Here is a 20025-nt window from a genome sequence, read left to right as displayed (position 1 = left end):
TATACATAATAAATAAATAAATATTTAAAAAAGCCCACAATCACGGAGGGGGGGTAGAGGTAGGCAGGTGAGTTCCAGAAGAGAGAGCAGGAGAGAGAGAGAGAGAGAATAACCCACTGATAAAACACACTAATTTCATATTTAAGTTAGTTATTACTAGGAGCGGAGATGTCCGAGAGGTCTCAGAGTATACCACTGAAAGGCAGCAGGAAACTTCTCTTTCCCTGACAGGAAGTTACTCTAAATTTTAGAATTTGAAATTTGAAGCCACATATTTTCTAGTTGGTTCTACAGAAGCTATTGTGGGCAGTACTCACCTGGAACCCACATGGTGGGTATTACCCTGTGCCAGCCTGGCCCTCCTTAGGCGTTCTCAGGGGCTCAGAGACCCCACGCCCACCCTACCCTACCCCAGCTGTGTGGTTAGCGTGAGTTGTGCTCTCTGTGACCTGTTTCTGATTGGTTCTTCCCCTTACTTCCCCAAGGCGTGTCTACACATTTTGATCGTTTCTTTTCTAACCTGGCCCACTGCCTGAGCTATAAATTGTAAGGGCGAAGACAGATCTTAGCTCCCACTTAATTTAGAAATTTATCCACTAAGTCAGGTGTGGTGGCTCATGCCTGTAATTCCAGCACAAACGATATAGCAAGAGGAGGGTTAGCTTCAGCTACACAGTGAGTTCAAGGCCAGCCTGGGCTACATGAGCTCTTACCTAAAACTTTTTTGAAACTTTTCTTTTTCTGCTATGTGAGGGAGTGTTTGGCCTGACTGCGTGAGGTGTACCATGTGTGTGGTTGGTGGGTAAGGTGAAAAGAAGCTAGAGGGGCCTTTGGAACTGGAGTTACCAACAGTTGTGAGCCGCCATGTGGGTGCTGGGAACTTAACCCAGGTCCTCTGCAAATTCTAGCCAGTGCTCTTAACTGCTGAGCCATTGCTCCAACGTCACACACACACACACACACACACACACACACACACACGCAGAGAGAGAGAGAGAGAGAGAGAGAGAGAGAGAGAGAGAGAGAGAAATTGACCAACCACAGGAGTGATTTCCTGAAGTTAATCTTTTTTTTTTGCACTGGCACTACCTTGAATTTCTCCTTTTCCGCCCTTCCCTGACTGCCACTGGCAAAGGCCAGTCCAGCCACCTCCTCCGGGTCTTCCTGACAACCTAGTCACATCGTCAGCCTCTAGGACACGTTTGGCACAGCAGTTATCATATGTCCTCTACTGGAGGACAAGGCCTTGAATGGCAGACTGCATGGGCCAGGGGATGCACCACAGTCCCGGCTCGGTCTCGCACAGTGTGCTCGGTGGTATAATAGTTAATGGCATGTGTCAAAAACCTGACTGGATGTGGCTTTAAAAGTGGGGCGGGGGGGGTGAGGGGGTGCCTCAGAGATGGCTCAGTGGATAAGAGCGCTGACTGCTCTTCCCAAGGATACGACTATCGGTAATCGGTAAGTGAATCGGATGAGCTCTTCATCTTCTCCAGGCACGGCACACGGTGTACAGACATACACGCAGGCCAAACACCTATACACACAAAATAAAACATAATACATGTATTTTTTTTTTTAAAGTAAGGGAGAAGGAAGTCAGGCCTTATAGTACAAGCTTGTAGTCCCAAGTTACTTGGGAAGCTGAGGCAGGAGGATCTTGAGTTCAAGGCCAGCCTGGGTAATTTAGCAACGCCCTATCGTGCTCAGACCAGAGATGCTGCCCCTGCAGAGGGGACCGGCACACTTTGTGTCCTATCCACTTCCTTGTCTAAGATACGAGACTCGGAGACTCTCCCAGCTCAAGTCTATAAAGTAAAGAATTCCCTTCTTTCTGTGGCTTCTGTTTTCATCTCTCTCCTCAGCTTCTCCTGTTGTATATGGTGCTACCAAGGGACTGAATTATCTATCTCTCACATGTCTCTGTGCCAATCTATAACCAAATTAGAGCTCAAGTTCATTCCTGCCTTACCTAAGAATCTCAAAAAAAAGTAGTTGGGAATATATAGTTCAATGGTAGAGCCCTTGCCTAGAATGTATGAGACCCTAAATTCAGTACCAAGGGAGGAAAAAATGGAGGGAAAGAGGGAAGAAACAGAGATGGAGTGAAGAACAGCCTCTTTAACTCACCGTTGGAAATTTAGAAGCAGGGCAACAACCCCCTTTGGTATCCACAGCAAGTCAGCCACAGGATGACCCAGATTCCTGCTCTGCCACCCAGCAATGCCCTGGATATGGCTGTCAGTCAACTCCAGGTTTCCTCATCCAGGGCAAGCAGGAGAGAAAGGTGACTTCCCTGGCTTGAGGAAAGAGAAAATGCCTTCTCCAAAGTTGTCCATGCTGTTAGCTCCGTTGCAATCCCAGGCTTTTCTTGAACGAAGCAGGTAGCAGAAAGGAGGGGGCCATTTACACGAAGCAGGTCTCCTCTAAGCTGAGTGAATGCTCTCACCTTTGTTTTGAGCATCCATATCTAATAAATGAATGCCTTGAACTAAGATAACCCAAAAGGGCAAAGTGATCAATTGCTTATTTATTTATTTTTGATCAATTGTTTATGACAGTTCTCAACCTTCCTAATGTTGCAACCTTTATTACAGTTCCTCATGCTGTGGTGACCTCCCACCCACAAGCATAAAGTTATTTTTGTTGCGACTTCACAACTTTAATTTTGCTACCATTATGAATCGCAATGTAAATATTTGTGTTTTCTGATAAGGTTTTAAGTAACCTCCCCCATGCAAGAGTTGTTCAACTTCCAAAGGGGTCCTGACCCAAAGGTTTATGATAACAATGATACCTAATAAAAGTGTTACAATGGTCAGACCCCAAAACAAAATACAAGTAAAATAGCATGAAACGTATCTCTTTTCACGAACTTATTAGATTTTATGAATTGGGTAGATTGTTTGAGAATGCATACTAAGTCATATGCTCATGCCCTATAATCTCAGGCTCTGGTTTGCCTCACGGCTTGTGTTGGAATCAGCAAATGTAACAACAGAAGTTTTGGCAGACTTTATGCTTGAGGACTAGCGTTCTCCTACCCGCTCTCAGTGAAGAAACCCAGGCAAGCAGCCCGAGGAAGGGAACCCTGATATGCCAACTCATTTGCCACCCCTCCACAGGCAAGGCCCTGGGCTCAGCACATTGTCTCTGATCTGTTAGCCTTTCCTGACTGAGTCGTTCAGAAACCCGACTAGCTCCACTGGCTTTGTCTGAAGAGGTTGAGGTGAGTCCCAGTTAGCTACAGTTCTCCCCTTGACAGCGCCTCGAGTCAGCTGGGAAGGCTCCACTGAGGGACCGCCCACATCAGATTGGCCCGTGGCCACGTTCGTGAAGGATTATCTTGATTGGAAATTGGTGTGGGAAGACCCAACCCACTGCGGGTGGCCCCAACCCTAGGCAACTGGGCCTGGGGTGTGTAAAATAATTAGAGACAACAGCCAGCAAGAGGTGTTCCTCCAGATTGCTGCCCTGACTTCCCCCAGTGATGAACCGTCCACGGGAGTGTAAACCGGAAGAAACCCTTTCCTCCGCCAAGCGGCTATTGCTCCCAGTGTTCTCTCAGAGCAACAGAAAAGCAAATATTAGGTGCTAAACTTTGTTCAAAACAAATAATAGTAGGAGGTAGGAGTGCAGCCCACTGCCAGTGCATGTGATTAACACACACGTCCCTAGGCTCAATTTCTCCCCAGTCGAAGAACATAATGATAGCAAGCCATTGACACAGCTAGCCCCATATCTCCCATATACTCTTGAAGACTGGGAACTAACAGAGCTCTATACAAAACCTAGGGATGACATCTGTCAAAGGAAGACAGAGGTGGACAGGAAGCCAGCATTGCCAAACCAGGAGTGGGAACAGCTCTCTGCTGGGGTTTGCTGCCTCTGCTGCAGCTTGGGTAGAATGGGTAAGCGCTCTCTCTCTCTCTCTCTCTCTCTCTCTCTCTCTCTCTCTCTCTCTCTCTCTCTCTCTCTCTGTGTGTGTGTGTGTGTGTCTGTCTGTCTGTGTGTGTGTGTGTTGATATTTAAGCCTGTTCCTGGGCCTGTTTTCATCTCTTGAGTTGCTGAAGGCAGTGATTGTGAACAAGGCATGCTCAGAAGAGTGGCAATGGACTGGGGGTTACCTCTTGCACCCCTGTAGTCTGTGACCAGGGAGGGATGCTGGTGTGTGTTTTCTGCTAACCAACCACAGTCTTTCTAGCCACACTTCCAGACTCTTGCACACGCAGGGTTTTGCACACCTTTACAGTGATGGGTACAAAGTTATCAGTCTTCACCTTGGGATGTCACGAGGTCACATGACCCTTCTGAACAATTACACAAAGCCTTCTTTATCTGCTTGGGGGAGAGCCAGAGATTGGGCAATACATCCGAAGGCCCCATCTGATCTGCGTCAACAAAGCTCATTTTAATGATTACCTATTGCCAGCAGTGGGTTGGCTCCCACCCCCACCCCCAAATGCCTCATCGGTGCAACAGGCAGATGCTTAGTAAAATTATTACCGACAGATGAATGGAGTACTAAGGTATGCGAGGTGACAGGACTAACTTTGAACTTCAACTTGAGCACATGACCAAGTGTTTAGAAGATATGTGTAGTGCTTGGAGAAATACAAAAGGCATGGTTAGGCCAGGGCAATCTTTATGTTCACCCCCCTGACTCCTTTTCATTCTTTGAGGGGTGATTTAAGCACAGGACACAGATAACAACCAAAAGCAATCCCCCCAAAAAGAACTGTTAACCTCTGTAGTTAATGGCTTCAAACCTGTTCCCCTCCTCGTGTGTGTGTGTGTGTGTGTGTGTGTGTGTGTGTTGTGTATGTTTACATGTGCACTTGCTCCTGTGGGCACATGCAGAGCCCAGAGGTAAACATTAGTATGTCTTTGTCTAGCACTTCCTGCACCATTGCTTTGAGGCCGGGTCTCTCACTGAACCTGGAATTCACTATTTCTGTAAGACGGGCTGAGTAGTGAGCCCCCAGGAGCCCCCCAGCGTTCAGGTGCCCACTACCTCACCCGGCTTTTTATTTTTATTTTTACACTGAAGCTCACGATCTGAACTCAATTTGGATCCTCACTATGAACTCAGTTATGGAACTCAATTATGCCCCCCCCCCGAGCTAGCACCCCTTACTTAAGACTTTTTCTATGATTCAATTAGCAGAAGGAGGAAAGGCTTAAGGACAAACTCTGAATTGAGGCATATTTGTCAGGTTATGGTACGGTCCAATCAATCGAAGAAAGTCACTTAGTCGAGAGTTTCTACAGACAAGCTTTTAGAACTTCACAAAAAATCTAATGTTTTTAAGAAGAATGTTCTGAAATAATGATTTCCCTAACACTAAGAGTAAAAATAGACCTAAGGAATTATGGCCGTTCTTAAAAAAGAATGGCCAAGAAAGAAAACTCCACCACCTGAAGACAGCCAGCACTCCTTGAACCATGACAACAAGAACAAGGCTCTTGAGCCAGCCACCATGGCAATAAGGCTGTGGAGCCAGCGGCTGCATTCTGCCATGGGCCTAACCAGAGCATGTTTGAAAAGAGGTGCTGAACTCAGGCACATCCGATGTGCCCCACCGCGAGGAAGCCCATTAAAGATCGTCAGACTCAGGGATGGTCACTGAGTTCTTTCGCAGGGATTCTAATGAAAACGCAGTTGGAGAAAGTGGTCTGGACTCTGGGATGTGCTCCATTCTGTATTTCTCGATGTACGGTGCAGCAACTTCCCAAACCTGAGAGACAAGGAGGGAAACAAAGTCAAAATATGGATAAGGTTGTTTGCACATGCTATAAAGAAATCAGAGCTTCACCCCAAACCAAAGCATGCGCCATACCTGGCCAAACGCATAGCAGCTTGTTTGCTTATATTTTGAGCCATTTGACACACTCTTGTGTTAATTAGTTGCATTAAAGGATTTTAAAAGACAAAGTCCAAAACCAAGCTTGAGCCAAACAAGCAAATCCACAAAAACCAAACAGAACCTTGGCAGCTCACAGAGAGATTCTGGACCCTTACTCAGGGGTTGGTGGATAGGACAGTGCATGAGGCTTGGGAGCTAAAAGGTGGTCCAAGGAGTTCCTCTGAGGTTGTGTTTCTATGGCCACCAGTATGCAAATACATCCTGTCTCCCAGCCCCATAAGCATCCCCTGGGACAAGCCAGAATCAGCTTCCGCTTTCATCTGGGAACTATGGGATGGAAGCTGAGTTTGTATTCGATGATGAGACTGTCACAGGCATGGTCAGGTTTTCCTCTTCACCTGCCAACCTATTTTCTTAAGGCCCCATTCTCGGTGTGTAGTTCCTTTTCTTTCTGCCAGTGGCCCCTGACAGCCAAGGAATCTTTCCCGTTCTATGCCCTCACAAAGAAACTCTTAGCTTGTGCAGTGGTGGCTCCTGCCTGAATCCTAACACCCTTGGTTCTGGAATATACTGAGGAAAGAAGATTGCTGTGAGCTTGCGGCCAGCCTGAGCTGCTCAGTGAGTCTTGAGCCAGCCTGAGCTACATAGCCTGAGATACTATCTGAAACAAATCTGAAAAAGAAGATGCATTCTTCACGGGCTAGGCCCTCGTGGAAGACGTTTTCTCTCAAAGGACATGGGGTGCACCTTGAAATCAGAGATGTGAAGTTTCAAGGCCAAGTTTGTTACCCCAGAACAGGGTCACAGCTCTAAGGGAAATCAAGGGATTCTAGGGAAAGGGACTCTAAAGACTCTAAAGGTTTTAAAACATTAAAACAAAATGTGTGTGTATATATATAAAAAATGTGTGTATATATATAAATGTGCATGTGTATATATATATAAAATGTGTATATATGTGTGTATATGTATATATAAAAATATGTATATATAAATGTGCACATATAAATGTATATGTGTGTGTGTATAGATGGCATACATAAAAGATATCATATGTGTTACATGTGCGTACACATTATACATGAGACACATATAAGTACATATGTAAAACATGCATATGTATTAATTTGCATAGGGTGCATGCATTTTTTGTTTGTGTGCATTTTGAAAGCTGACCTGCTCTTAAGGCACCTGTATCAATTGCCTAAGTCCTTGGCCAATATAACCAAGGGAGATAGGCAGTAAAGAAAATTATCTTGCTGAGCCAGGCAGGTGCAGGGACACGATGGAACCCTGGGACTTTAGAGTGTCTTCTTCACTTTGGTGGGGGCAGCTGGGCCAACATCAGCAGGATGACGTGTTTTAGCAGGGCAGAGGGCATCTAGAGAAGGTTAATGAGCTACCTTCATGAATAGTCTCCTCAGGAATACTGCCTCCACTTAAAACCTATTTCTGTTTCTAATCCTCCCACAGTCAGTATTTGGGTCCAACCTGGGCCTTTGGGGGGGCTATCAGCTGGCAATAGCCACCTTGCAAATCAGCTCTATCCCTTTGTGTTCTCTCCCTGGGAACAGTCAGGAGAGAAAGGCCCAGACAGCGTCTCTCCACACCCAGCCCCCATTCACTTTCCCACAGCCATGAAGCCGTCAGCTTGCCTTCTGCTCCAGTAGTAGCCTGTGGGCTGCTTCGATGTCCGGGGCCATGAAGCGATCTTTTATCCAGGGCCTTCAGAGAAAGCAGATCAAGCCATCAGCCACACGCCTGCCTCTGTAGAAATGGAGTGGGCCCCGGAGACCCGTTGACTTTACCTGACTACGGAGCGCACCAGGTCATAAACCTTCTCCAGCGGAGTGGTTGTTTTCAGGGGCCGTAGAAACTCTATGCCCTGGCAGGCAGCTAGGAGCTCGATGGCCAGCACTAAAACAGAAAAATGGAAGCAGCAGTTGGCTCACATCTGGCTTCATCCTATGGGGCTGAAATCACCCAGAGTTGCAACTACCAGGAGTCAGCTACACAGACATGGATTTCTGTGTATCGAGAGAAGGAAATTGTGTATTTTTTTTCTTTTTTTTCTTTTTTTGGTTTTCCGAGACAGGGTTTCTCTGCAGCTTTTTTAGAGCCTGTCCTGGAACTAGCTCTTGTAGACCAGGCTGGCCTCGAACTCACAGAGATCCGCCTGCCTCTGCCTCCCGAGTGCTGGGATTAAAGGCGTGCGCCACCACCGCCCGGCTGGAAATTGTGTATTGAGAGATGGAAATTCTAAGTATCGAGAGAAGGAAATTGCCTGCCGTTACGAACGTCCATTACGGATGTTCACCTATTACAACCAGTGTTATGTGGTGTTGGGATTGAACCCAGGGCCTGGGCGTGCTAAAGAGTCAAGTACTATACCAATTGAGCGGCCTACAGCTCCAGGCCTAAGTTGGTTTTCATCCAAACCTCTTCTTTGAGGGAAGGTTGAGACAGTGTTTCACTGGGCAACAGCCTTGGCTGTTCTGGAACTCACTCTGTAAACCAGACTGGCCTTGAACTCACAGAGATTCACCTGCCTCTGCCTCCGAAGTGCTGGGATTAAAGGTGTGCACAACCACCGCCCAGTTTAAGCCTCCTTTTTAACCTCTGTTGATGAGCTGGAGAAGTGAGGCATTTACCAGGATGGACCACCAGTCATCCTAAGCCACCGAGGGAGCCGCGCTGCCCAGTAGGCTTCATTGGCACAACCTGCCAGTTTCCCCTTTCACCAAGGTGTTTTGGCCAGTGGATGTGTCATGTGGATGGGGGGGGGGCGCTCCATGAGTACCCCATCCCGGTTTGGAGTCCCAATTTTACCAACTAATGATGTGACCCTTCTTCTAGGCCCACTGTGGGTTATTTATCCTCTCTTGTTGATGACCTTTCTGTTCTCACCTGAATTTGCCATGTGCTTTATAAACTGAAAGGCAAGACGTCAGATCTGTTTAAGACACCATCTTGGCTAACCACTCTGAACTGAAGTTTCCAAGTGGGGAGAAAAGCCATACCTACATTAAAGATTCTACAAAGCTAACGGGCAGATTAGAATGTTGTGATCGTCGCGGGTTGGAATGCTGCAAATCCAATTGGAGCCATCTTGGGCTATCATTAGTCCATTTAATAGCCATTCATCGCTCGCCCCTGTGTCTGATCTCACATCCTATGAGTACCGTGGAAAACCCTCCGGGATATATTAACTTAGCACGTCACTGTCTCCCTCCAACCCCAAACTAAGAACGGCACCAAATAGCTCCTGAGGCTACGGCAGAGAATTCTCTCCTGTAACCCTCCTACCTGATGCTCCCCCCAGTGTGCCTGGAAAATGCCTAGAGTTAGGATGTTCTGTTATTCTGGCACTATAAAAACTTCGCAAATGATTACCATGCTGGAACATGGAACATAGGGTCACCCAAATAACCTAAGTCTGTGTTCCTGGGCCACGACCGTTCACAGAATAAACTCCAGAAGAAACCATCTCTGGTCCCCTCTGAGGTGAGAGCTGTGTTTCTTATGTTGACAGGGCATAGTAAGGATAATAGACTTGAACCTGGGCTTAGATCTCATCGCTGACATGGAGATGGTACAGCGTTGGGCACCTTGACCTCTTCTTTGGTTGCGGATGTGTCAAACGGGACTACAGTGCATGCCTCCTTAGGGTAATAATACTGTATTATAATATAAATTAAATAATATTTATTTATATATAATATAAATATATATAAATATAATATAAATTAAACGAGCCACAAGATCGGTGCAGGTAAAGAATGTATGACACATGTTAGGAACATGTTGTGTTACCTCCAAAGAGGAGCCGTGTTGCCACAGGCGCAGCTGGGGACAGGAAGAGCTAGGGGAGCACACGCTTGAAAGATAAACACTAAGCGCTTAGCTTAGTGATAAGCTGCTACTTATCACACATTTTGCTCTGTAACCAGCAGTCCCCCGCCTAAATCCATCAACTGTGTGAGGACTTTGGCTCATTTCATCCAGCTGGATGCTTATTATACAAGCTTGCCGTTAGGTTGGCTTTTGAAAATAAGCCCAGGAGCCAACCTAACGGCAAGCTGTCATTCAAGTACATTGAGAATATTTCTCCTTCTTAGTAAAAGTCACATGAATTAAAACTATCCTAAGCATGTTGGTTTTTAAGCCTTCAGTAGGTATGCTACTATCTATGTAACTATAGGGGTTAAGTAAAGAGTAAGGGATGGGGTGGCGGGAGACAGGAGGAAATCCTAAGGTAGGGGAAATAAGATAGATAGTTATGGAGAGACAGCAATGGGAAGATTCAACAGAGGAGAGGAAAGGAGGAAAAATGGGGAAAGTCAGCAAACACTAAGGGCCATTTGAGGGGCCATATGGAAACCTAGCACAATAGACATAAAAGAAATCTAAACGGAATCACCGAACAACAGAGAAGAGAATAATGTCCCAGCTGGACTTCTCCCACTAGTGAGTGAAAGAAACCTTCAGGGCCAGGAAGGGGTTACATCTAATTGAGATGTTGGCTTAAGGAGTCCCATGGAAACCCCATACAACTTGGGCTATTTCCAAGTCGGCTGGCAGCTTTCCATAAACTGATAGTAAGGCCCTATTGCTGAAGACAACACCTACGTATCTCATTGGACATGGAGGCGTGGAGCTGGGGCCTCAATGGAGCTGGGGCCTCAATGGAGCTGGGGCCTCAATGGAGCCTTTATCCCTGCTGGCTAGTGTTCATTGTACCGGAAGGTACTCTGCATGCTACTAGAAGAGGAAGATACAAACCCCTCGATCTGCAATGGTGACCGATCTGCATGATATATCGGCACAATACCGGTACAGAAGTTGTGGGAGTCACTAACCACTCTCTGATTGGATTGAAGACTTTACTCCATGAGACCCACACCTGCACTGCTCAGGTGGCCAAGAACCCGAGACTAGACAGGCCATGGCCCTGAGGGGGGGGGGGAACAAGTACTATTGTTCTAATAAAGGGACAGAGCAATAAAATGACCCCTAACGACCTTCTGCTATACCTACACGCCGGTGTCTCACTTAGCCGTCATCAGAGAAGCTTCCTCCTGGAGCAGATGGAAGCTAAGGCAGAGACCTGCTGATAGACAGCGTGCAGGGAGTGAGCGCCTTTGGAACGCTGTGTTCTAAATGGGCGGTCTTTGCGGAACCTCCTCAGGCCTCAGGGAGCTTTACGAAAGAGGAGGCAGAAAGATCGTGAGAGCCAGAGGAGATGAAAGACACCAAGGAAACAGTGCCTTCCAGACGCAACAGGACTGACAGGCCTATGAACTCCCACAGGCTGTGGCAGTTTGCACAGGGACTGCCCAGCGTCAAGCCAGAGGGTGTCCCAGAACTGAGAGAGGAAGTATAGAGGCAAAAGCCCCCCCATCCCTAACCCAGAGGTTATCTCCAACTGACAACCGCTTGTGAAGGGAAACAGCTTTCTTCAAGCGACCATCACTGGGTGTACAAACCACACTTAAGGGAGGTCCATGCCCAGCACGAGACAGCCAAACACAAAATGAACTCAGGGTTGTTGTTGGAGCCAATTTTGTGTTTCCATGGATTTTGCGTACGTGTGTGTGTGTGTGTGTGTGTGTGAATATCTCTGTGTGTATATGTGTTTATGTGCTTTCCCCCTTTTTCTTCTGTTTGCTTGACTTTATTTTAGTCTGGTCTGTTATTTGTCTTATTGATCTTTCTGTTTCCTAGAGGGAGAGAAAAAAGGTGTTTCGTTGGATGGGTGGAGAGGATCTGGGAGGAGATGAGGGGAGGGGAAACTCCCCTCATATATATAGAACTCCATATATATATATATATATATATATATATATATATATATATATATACTTTGAATTAAAAAGAAATAAAATATCCTAAGCAAATAAGTATCAGTACTTTTTAGGTATATTGCAAATATATAAGCTACTCATTACACTGGAAACATGTCTAGTGTTTAAACATGATTTAAAATCATGGCCTTGTCTCTAGAATTGTCTCTACTTCGTTCCCTTTCCCTCCCTTCAAAACTCTGCTGCCCTGTGTTATTGAAGGCGTTCCCTTTGACCCGGTTTCCTTCCTTCTTCCAGTGGGCTGTTATACTTCAAGCCCTCTTCCATTCCCCCAAGCAACTGCTTCATCAAGACCTCGCTCCTGCACCTCATACCCCTGATCACCCCCAGCTACCTCTGTACACAGAGCACAGACGGTCGATCATCCAGCAGTGCCTTCCTGAAGCACTTTGGCATCTGCTCTTGGATGTCCCGTGTCGTCACTGTAATGCATCCCGAAACAACTTACTTTTTGCATACTCTCTCCTTTTCCCTCATAACAGTAATTCATTCACCTCTCTCTCTCTCTCTCTCTCTCTCTCTCTCTCTCTCTCTCTCTCTCTCTCTCTCTCACACACACACACACACACACACACATGCACACATACACATGCCCATATGTTATTCAGGTCTTAATCATGGGTTTTGCTTTGAAGACGCCATTTTTGGTCCCTTCAGACTTGATCAGACTCTTGTATTCTCCTCCCATAGCTCTGCCCTTCAGTGTCTTGTTCATTACCACAAAGAGTTGTCAGGTTGGCCAGTGTTTGCTTCTCTGAACCGACGTTGGTTTCTGTAAGGGCAGGAGATGGGTGCATCTCGCCCGCTCTGTTGCGTGCTCTGCTCAAGTGTCAGGTGCCTCTCTACACTTTCCATACTCCCGTGCTAGTTACTTAAGCAAGGACAGGGAGTGGGCGCTGTGATAAGCTGCCTCATATCTCACTCACACTTACAGCCAGCACTACTGGATTCCAGAATTTGAGGGGATTTGCCGAACGTCTGTAATCAAAACAAACTTAAGTAATGGACATGTTTGTAATACAGCCGCTTCTTACCTATTGCTGAGTCCCCCTTCGTGGTATAAACAGAGAGAACAGCACTAAATAACTAGGCAACCATTTACCGCCATGTGAACATTTGAGCAATCGATCTGAGTCATATCTAGCGATATGGCCATGTTGGATGAGATCCTTGCCATTGTGGAAAGATAGACAAGTCTAACTATATCAGAGGTATTGAGTGCTATTAGAACAAAACAAAGCAAAGGAAGGAAAAATGGTAGCTGCTGTAGTAGCTCCAGCCAAGGAAGATGTGTGAGAAGAAGTTTGGTTAGCTATGTGGTTGGAGTGAGAAGGGACCAGAAATCCTTGGAATCAGAGCTGCGGGTGATGTGTTCCCTGGCAACACAGGACAACACTGTGGTTCGAGGATGGAGACGGCATGAGAAAAGGGGGTGGGAGTCAAATAGCAGATTGTGCCAGGCTTCTAGGCCTAAGGAAGAGGGGTGGATATGGTTTTAAGCGCTGGAAAGTAACTGGCAAATTTCGAGCTGGGGCATGGCGTGGCCTAAATTGCATTTGTGGACATTCGCTCTGTTTTGTAATGCGTGGCAAATGCATAGGAGATGAAAATATATAGGAGAGGAAGCAGAAGGAGGTGATGAGTTCAGATGAACACGCCATGATAGGCAGATAACAAGAGCTACCAAGGACGTGGAGAAATGAGCATCTTTAAGTTCGGCCAGTAGGCACATACCATTGTGCGTCCGCCATGGAAAGCCATCTCCACCTCCCACAAGGATAAGTGAGGAGCAACTGTTTGGCTGCCATCATTCCAGTCCAGACAAATGAAAACACTCACCTCCACCAAAAATATTATCTACCAGCCAAAAGGCACAAACAAACCAGTCTTTCCACCGTGAGTGCATCCAGTAACTGTGTTACTTAGGACAACCAAAGCCAAACAAAACCAGGGCTAACAACACACGCTGGAAGAGGAACAAACCTGGAAGCAGTGCGCTAGGTAAGAGAAACCGGACTAAAGGAACACGTACTGTGTGGCTCCATTTACATTAAATGTCTCATAGAGGGCAAATCTATAGGGACCTAAAATAGTGGTTGCCTATGACTGGGGGAAATAGGGAGGATGAGGCGTGATGAACCGAAGGCTGCAGGGTTTCATTTGGGATGAATAAAACATTCCATTCTTTTGGGGTGTTCTAAGATTTGCGGTTGCTCAATTCAGCGAATATATGAGAACCATTGAACCACATGTTTTAAAGGGGTGAGGTGAATTATGATAGAAAATAACTCTACAAAAAAAAATTAATTCACATTATCTTTAGCCGATGCCATTCTTTCCTCGTGGGACAGAATCCGAGCAATTCTGTGACACAGCTCGGGAACTTAAGGAGACAATATCTAATGGAGGGCTGCTCTACTCTCACCAAAGGTAAGCGGCAACTGGGAAGGCGGCAAGAGGGTGGCCCTAACACGACTCTCCCAGTGATTTATCTCTGACAACTGGGAGAGTCTACACCTCATTAAATCTTTGGAATCCGTGTCACAACATCAGAAATGCCCGAGGGAAAGAAAACATGAAAGCGAGATCACGAAGAAGCTACCGGAAAATCCAGAACATCCGTCTTCCTGCCGGAAAACTAGCCTGGCGTCTTGCTGAGTCAAAAGCCAGAGGGAAAACAAGGGGTAGAGGATGAATCTAGAGTAAACGGAGCCTGGAATCAGGACAACAGGATTTAAAACGGGGCCTGGAATCCCCATTCGAACAAGCCCAGTGGAAAGGCTGAGGCGTTGCAGTTGGGAGGCTTTGAGTTCGTATTTGAGGCTGATAGCAGGGCTCGGCTGTTTAATTCTGCTGGGTGTGGTGGGGCATCCTGGCTGAGAGGGAAGCATTGATAACAGGAGCTGAATGAGGACGGCACAAATTGACATGTTAATGGGGATGTGGAAAAGCCTACACGAAGAGCTACAGACAATTAAGACATTAGCTGAGAAGAAATGAGTCTTCCCTAGGGAGGAACGCATCAACTGGTTGTCCAATACCAAACAGCCCTGAAAACATACACGCGATTAACATTATACAGACCTGGAGGGTTAAACTGAAGCCGAGATCACGGAGGAGTGCTGCTTACTGGCTTGCTCCGTGTGACTTGCTCAGCCTGCTTTCCCATACCAACAGGACCACCTGCCCAGGGGTGTCATTGTCCCCAGGGTGTTGGATCTCCCCCCCTCAGCAAGCAATAATCAAGAAAATGCCCCCCACAGACTTGCCCATGTGGCATTGTTATGGAGGCCTTTCCTCAGCTGAGGTTGCTTCCTCCAAGAGGACTCTAGCTTGTATCAGATTGACTAAGCAAAAACTAAACAACTAAACTAACCAGCAAAATTATCATGACCAGACTCAAACTCTATGCCTGTCTCTGACAGCGTTTCCAGCGAGGTTCACCTGAGGGGTAAAGCCTCTCCCTGAACATGGGTGACACAATCCCACAGAATGGGGTCTCAGACTGAATAAAAAGAAAAAGCAAGTGTGTGCATGCGCGTGCTCACGCGCTCTCCTGTGTGCATAAATGTTGGGACCCGCGGAGGCCAGAGATGGTAGATGCCTCCAGGGTTGGAGTTCCAGGCGGTCACCTGATCTGGATTCTGTTAACTGAACTTAGTTATACTCTACCAGAGTATTCTATGCTCTTAATCCCTGAGCCAACTCTCCAATCTGGAGTCATTCATATTGAAGGGAGAAAGTATAATATGAACAACATGGAGATTTTCTTGAAAACAATCTGGGAAAACAAAAAAAAAAATGGGAGCAAATTTTTGGGTTTTTGAGTCGGTTGAGGCTTGCTAGGGTTCATGGTCCTCTCTACTTCCAGATATTATAAAACAAGCGAAGAAAAAACCCCGTGTCGTTAAAATAAAGTAACACAAGGAGTCAGATTGTCTCTGTGTAGTTCTGTAGTTCTTGATCTTCAGTGAGGGACCGAAAGCTCTTTAGGGAGGAAAGGCCTCCCTAGTGTTTCTGGGAGGGGCCGGAGGACCTGCACCCTGTACTTCAAGGGAGTTTCCAAAAAACACTGATTTAGTGGGCGGTGATTCCATTCCGAGAAAGACACGGAAAACCAGCTTCCCAGTGAGGTCCACCTCCCAGGGCCGGCTTTACCTTGTTCTACGTGCTCGATGACCCTGAGGGCCTTCCTGGCTGCCCATCCTCCCATGGAGACGTGGTCCTCTGTGGCAGCACTGGTAGAGAGTGAATCCACCGACGAAGGGTGGCACAGAGCCTTGTTCTCAGAAACTGAAAGAGACCAGAGCAAGTGAGGCAGCGGCCCTAAAAAGAAATGCTGCCAAAATATTACACAGCTCCCCCAGAGTCTCCACAGCATGGAAGGACCTCTCCAGGGATTCTTGATCATGACCCACGCACCAGATGGTGCCGAGCTACAGTCAAAAAAAAAATATCAGGTCAATGTTTTTTTTTTAATTATTTATGTATTTTTTAAACATGCATTGGGTATTTTATTTTGCCTGCATGTCACACATGTCTGTGTGAGGATGTGGGATCCCCGAAACTGGAGAGACAGACAGTCTTAAGCTGCCATATGGTTTCTGGGAATTGCACCTGGGCTTTCAGAAAGAGCAGTCAGTGCTCTTAACTGCTGAGCCATCTCTCTGGCCTCGACCCATGAGGCCAAGCAGAGCTCCAAGACTTTATATGGATAAGTAGTCCATCTAATACTCAAGACAGCCTGATGTAAGGTACAGCTACCATCATGTGGTCTATGCAACAGAGAGCTGAGGCAGTATCAAGAGGATGGAGAGGCCTGATGCCACACGGGTTATAAATGGCAGATCTGGTACTTAGATTCCACCAGATGCGTTTAATTAACCATCATGTTACCTAGTCCTTTGAGGTAGTATTGTTAAAGAAAATACAGGATGCTCAGCTAAATTGAGATTTTTGTTTTTTTGGATTAAAAAATGTTTGGTTGGTTTTGTTGTTGTTATTTTGGTTTTGCTTTAGCGTAAGTCGATCCCAAGTGATTCGAATAGAACGGGGCATCCTACATTTTTTTTGTGGTTGTTGAATCTGACTAGTCTATTTTAAGATGATGTACTGATGAACACAAGATTCTTGATACGGACCAGCCGCAGGAACAGAGAGAGTGGACCCGTGCGAACCCTGAGCCACCCCACTGCCCCAGCAGCCTAGTGACCCTCACACCCTGCGAGGAGCCACAGTTGCTGTAGGTGCACCCCAGCCGCCGTCACGGCAACCAACAGCATCAAGGCCAGGACTCCAGGCAGCCTCATACCCACAGCTCCTGCCTGGGAAGGAAGGTTTTCTGAACAATAAAGTGGTTCGTTGTAAGAAATGGGTATGGTTTCACTGAGATGATTGACACCAAGAAAAATGTGCCCAAGGCAGTAAAGACGTAGCCTGTACTCTCTTTATGTGGTAGAGATTCTCCATGCAGTTACCATCAGGGTTACCAGAATAATGAGGCTGAGGGATCAGAAGGCCAGGCCCAACAATGCCCACCTTATCCTAGACAGAGGTTCTCCTCTTTCGACATGCAGGGGCCACCCTATCCTAAGCCTCCTGCGCAGGGGGACTAGAAAGAGGGTACTGACACCCAGAGAGCAAGACAGCAAGGTAGACCAGTGAGACAGGCTGTGTTTGGGGTCACAGGCCGTGATTCCACGGGGGCCCTCAACCCAGAAGACAACCTAGAGAGGACAGCAAGGGTGAGGGGAAGGAGAACCAAGGAGATGAGACCCAAGCCACCTCAAAGAGCTGCAGCTTCAGCGACAACCCAAATACCCAGAGAATCTTACGCCACAAGACGGCAAAGAGAAGCAAGCAGGTGACCCACCCACGGAGGACTCAGCTGCTTATGCTGAGCAGGGCGGGGCTGAATAAATGAATGTCTATCAGTCGTTCCATCAAGCGGAAAACATGGCACAGCAAGCTGGCAACAGGAAATAAAAGGATGGGAGCCGCTGGCCTGAAGGACTTGGTTTTCTGCCACTTAACCCGGTAAGAAAGATCAATCTTCACTGTCTACGAAGCACACGGTTAGAACAAATACTTTTAACCTAAAGATTTCTCTTTGGGATCATGACAAATCTAGGTTCTGTGGCTATTGCTGCTTATTTATTTATTATTTATTTATTAGTGTCTGTTTTCTTCTCAATATGCCACTGAAGGTTTTTAAGTTGTTTCAAATCCGGTTGAGATTTTTTTTTAAAAAAATTCACTTTTAATTTGTAACAAGCTTACACCTTAAGTCAGCAAACCGAAAGTACCCGTTACTAAAGCTCTTAAGACGATGATGGTGGTGGTGGTGGTGCTGATAAAAAGGAGTTCGCTGAAGGGAGTGCTGGAAGTATTTTTATATGTTAGAGCGCGTCTTAACCTTTTAGTGGATAGTGTATCTAGTAGAAGATCTCCAAAGTTTAAGCATTCAGTTTGGTTCAACTTTTGCCATCAACTATAACTGTCTCTGTCTTTTTTTCCTCTGATCGTCTTTGGGGGAAAAGCTACATAGACAAAGTTCAAATATAATGTCACACTTATGCCTCACGGTTGCATTATTATCTTGCAGCATTACATCGTTTAGGTCTTATGTTTTCTAAGACAGTGTGAAGATTCAGCCTGTTTGCTGTGCTAGGCATGCGTTGGTAGGATGCACAGGAAAGCGAAGAACAGTAGAGCTCATTCCAAGGCAGAGGCTGATACTTTGAGGGAATCTGGAAAGGCTCTCGGGGGCGGGGCTTGGGACGGGGCTTGGGGTGTTCTGACAAAGGGTGCCGTCCTTACCCAGGGCTGCTGCGGTGCAGTGGGCTATCATGAAGCCGGAGTTCAGCCCTCCTTCCGCCACCAGGAAGGCAGGCAGCTCGCTGAGCGAGGGGTTACACAGCCTTTCGATTCTCCTCTCACTGATTGCCGCGAGTTCGTGGACGCCAATGGCCAAATAGTCCAGGGCCTAAGAGAACAATTCAGTTCAGCTGGCCTGCTTCGGAATGTACTTCCGGGGTCAGGAGCACAGTCAGAAAACTTACTTTGGCTGGGTATTCACCATGGAAGTTTCCTCCCGAAATTGTCTCTCCTCGACTGGCAAAGACCATCTTTCGGAACAGGTTGAGGCTTACACATAACATTGTTGCTCACTTCAAGGGTGACTCCTACCCCCATCTGCTTAAGTTTAGTATTGAAATGGCAGTCATTGTACAGATGGAGGGAAGATGACAAGTCTTCCCAGAAGCAGTGGTTGACAGGAACACACACACCCTACACACAAATACACACTCCACACCACACAGACACACATCACAGACACACAACACACACCCCACCACCACAGACACACACCACACACCCACCATGTAGACACACCACACAGACATACAACACACACAACACACACATCATACATACAACACACAGACACATACCCACCATGTAGACACACCACACACACCACACAGACACACAACACACACATCATATACACAACACAACACACACACAACACACATCCATATCACAGACGTACCACACACCCACCATATAGACACACCACATACACACCACACCACACAGGCATACACAACGCACACACAACGCACACACCACACAGACATACACCACACACCCACCATACAGACACACACCATATACACCACACAGACACATGCCACACACACACACCACACAGACACAACACACAGACACCACATAGACACACACCCCACACACACCCCACCCCACACACACCACGTAGGCACACATCACACACACACCACACACATACCATACACACACAACACATTCACACACAACACACACAACACATAACACACAGGCACACACAAACAACACACACAATATTTTCACAACACAACACCCCCCACACATACACACTGTCGGTAAATTGTGTGCAAATAATTGGACATTCATGGGACATAAAACGTTTTCTCTTGGGATCAGCGATGTCAACTCCTACTTTTCTACTCCACCAATTTAACACCTGTAGTCAAAAGCTGAAACCACTAACATGAACCACTGGTATGAAATCAAATTCTATTTCTCCGGAGAAGAAGCTGTTGAATAGGAGATTTGGCTGATAGAGCACCCTTCAAAACACGGGGAATAATCCATGCTGGGACTGTTTTCCCTCTCTGTCTTGGGAGGTCCTGCACCAGTGTTCAGTAGCCAACAGGTCCTACAGATCCCCTTCCGCAGGAGGGAACTCTGGACTCTCAGAGTGTGATTATCCCTAGAGATAGCCCCAA

At 46.7% G+C, this 20025-nt stretch overlaps 1 protein-coding gene across 1 annotated transcript in view; it reads right to left on the bottom strand.

Annotated features, from left to right (window-relative positions):
* Window positions 1–4628: 4628 nt before the first annotated feature.
* Window positions 4629–20025, bottom strand: part of Hal (histidine ammonia-lyase) — a 28966-nt gene continuing 13569 nt past the window's right edge. The window contains exons 15-20 of the mRNA XM_038315134.2: window positions 18793–18858; window positions 18551–18716; window positions 15890–16024; window positions 7676–7784; window positions 7523–7592; window positions 4629–5738 (exon numbers count right to left, since the gene is read on the bottom strand). Coding sequence (XP_038171062.1) covers window positions 5598–5738; window positions 7523–7592; window positions 7676–7784; window positions 15890–16024; window positions 18551–18716; window positions 18793–18858 — 687 coding nt within the window. The 3' untranslated portion in view covers window positions 4629–5597. The remainder of the gene's footprint in view (window positions 5739–7522; window positions 7593–7675; window positions 7785–15889; window positions 16025–18550; window positions 18717–18792; window positions 18859–20025) is intronic.

The sequence above is a fragment of the Arvicola amphibius genome, chromosome 17 (genome assembly GCF_903992535.2).
Source record: "Arvicola amphibius chromosome 17, mArvAmp1.2, whole genome shotgun sequence".
NCBI lineage: Eukaryota > Metazoa > Chordata > Mammalia > Rodentia > Cricetidae > Arvicola > Arvicola amphibius.
The sequence above is the reverse complement of the archived record's forward strand: the minus strand, read 5'-3'. Positions and strand labels throughout refer to the sequence as shown.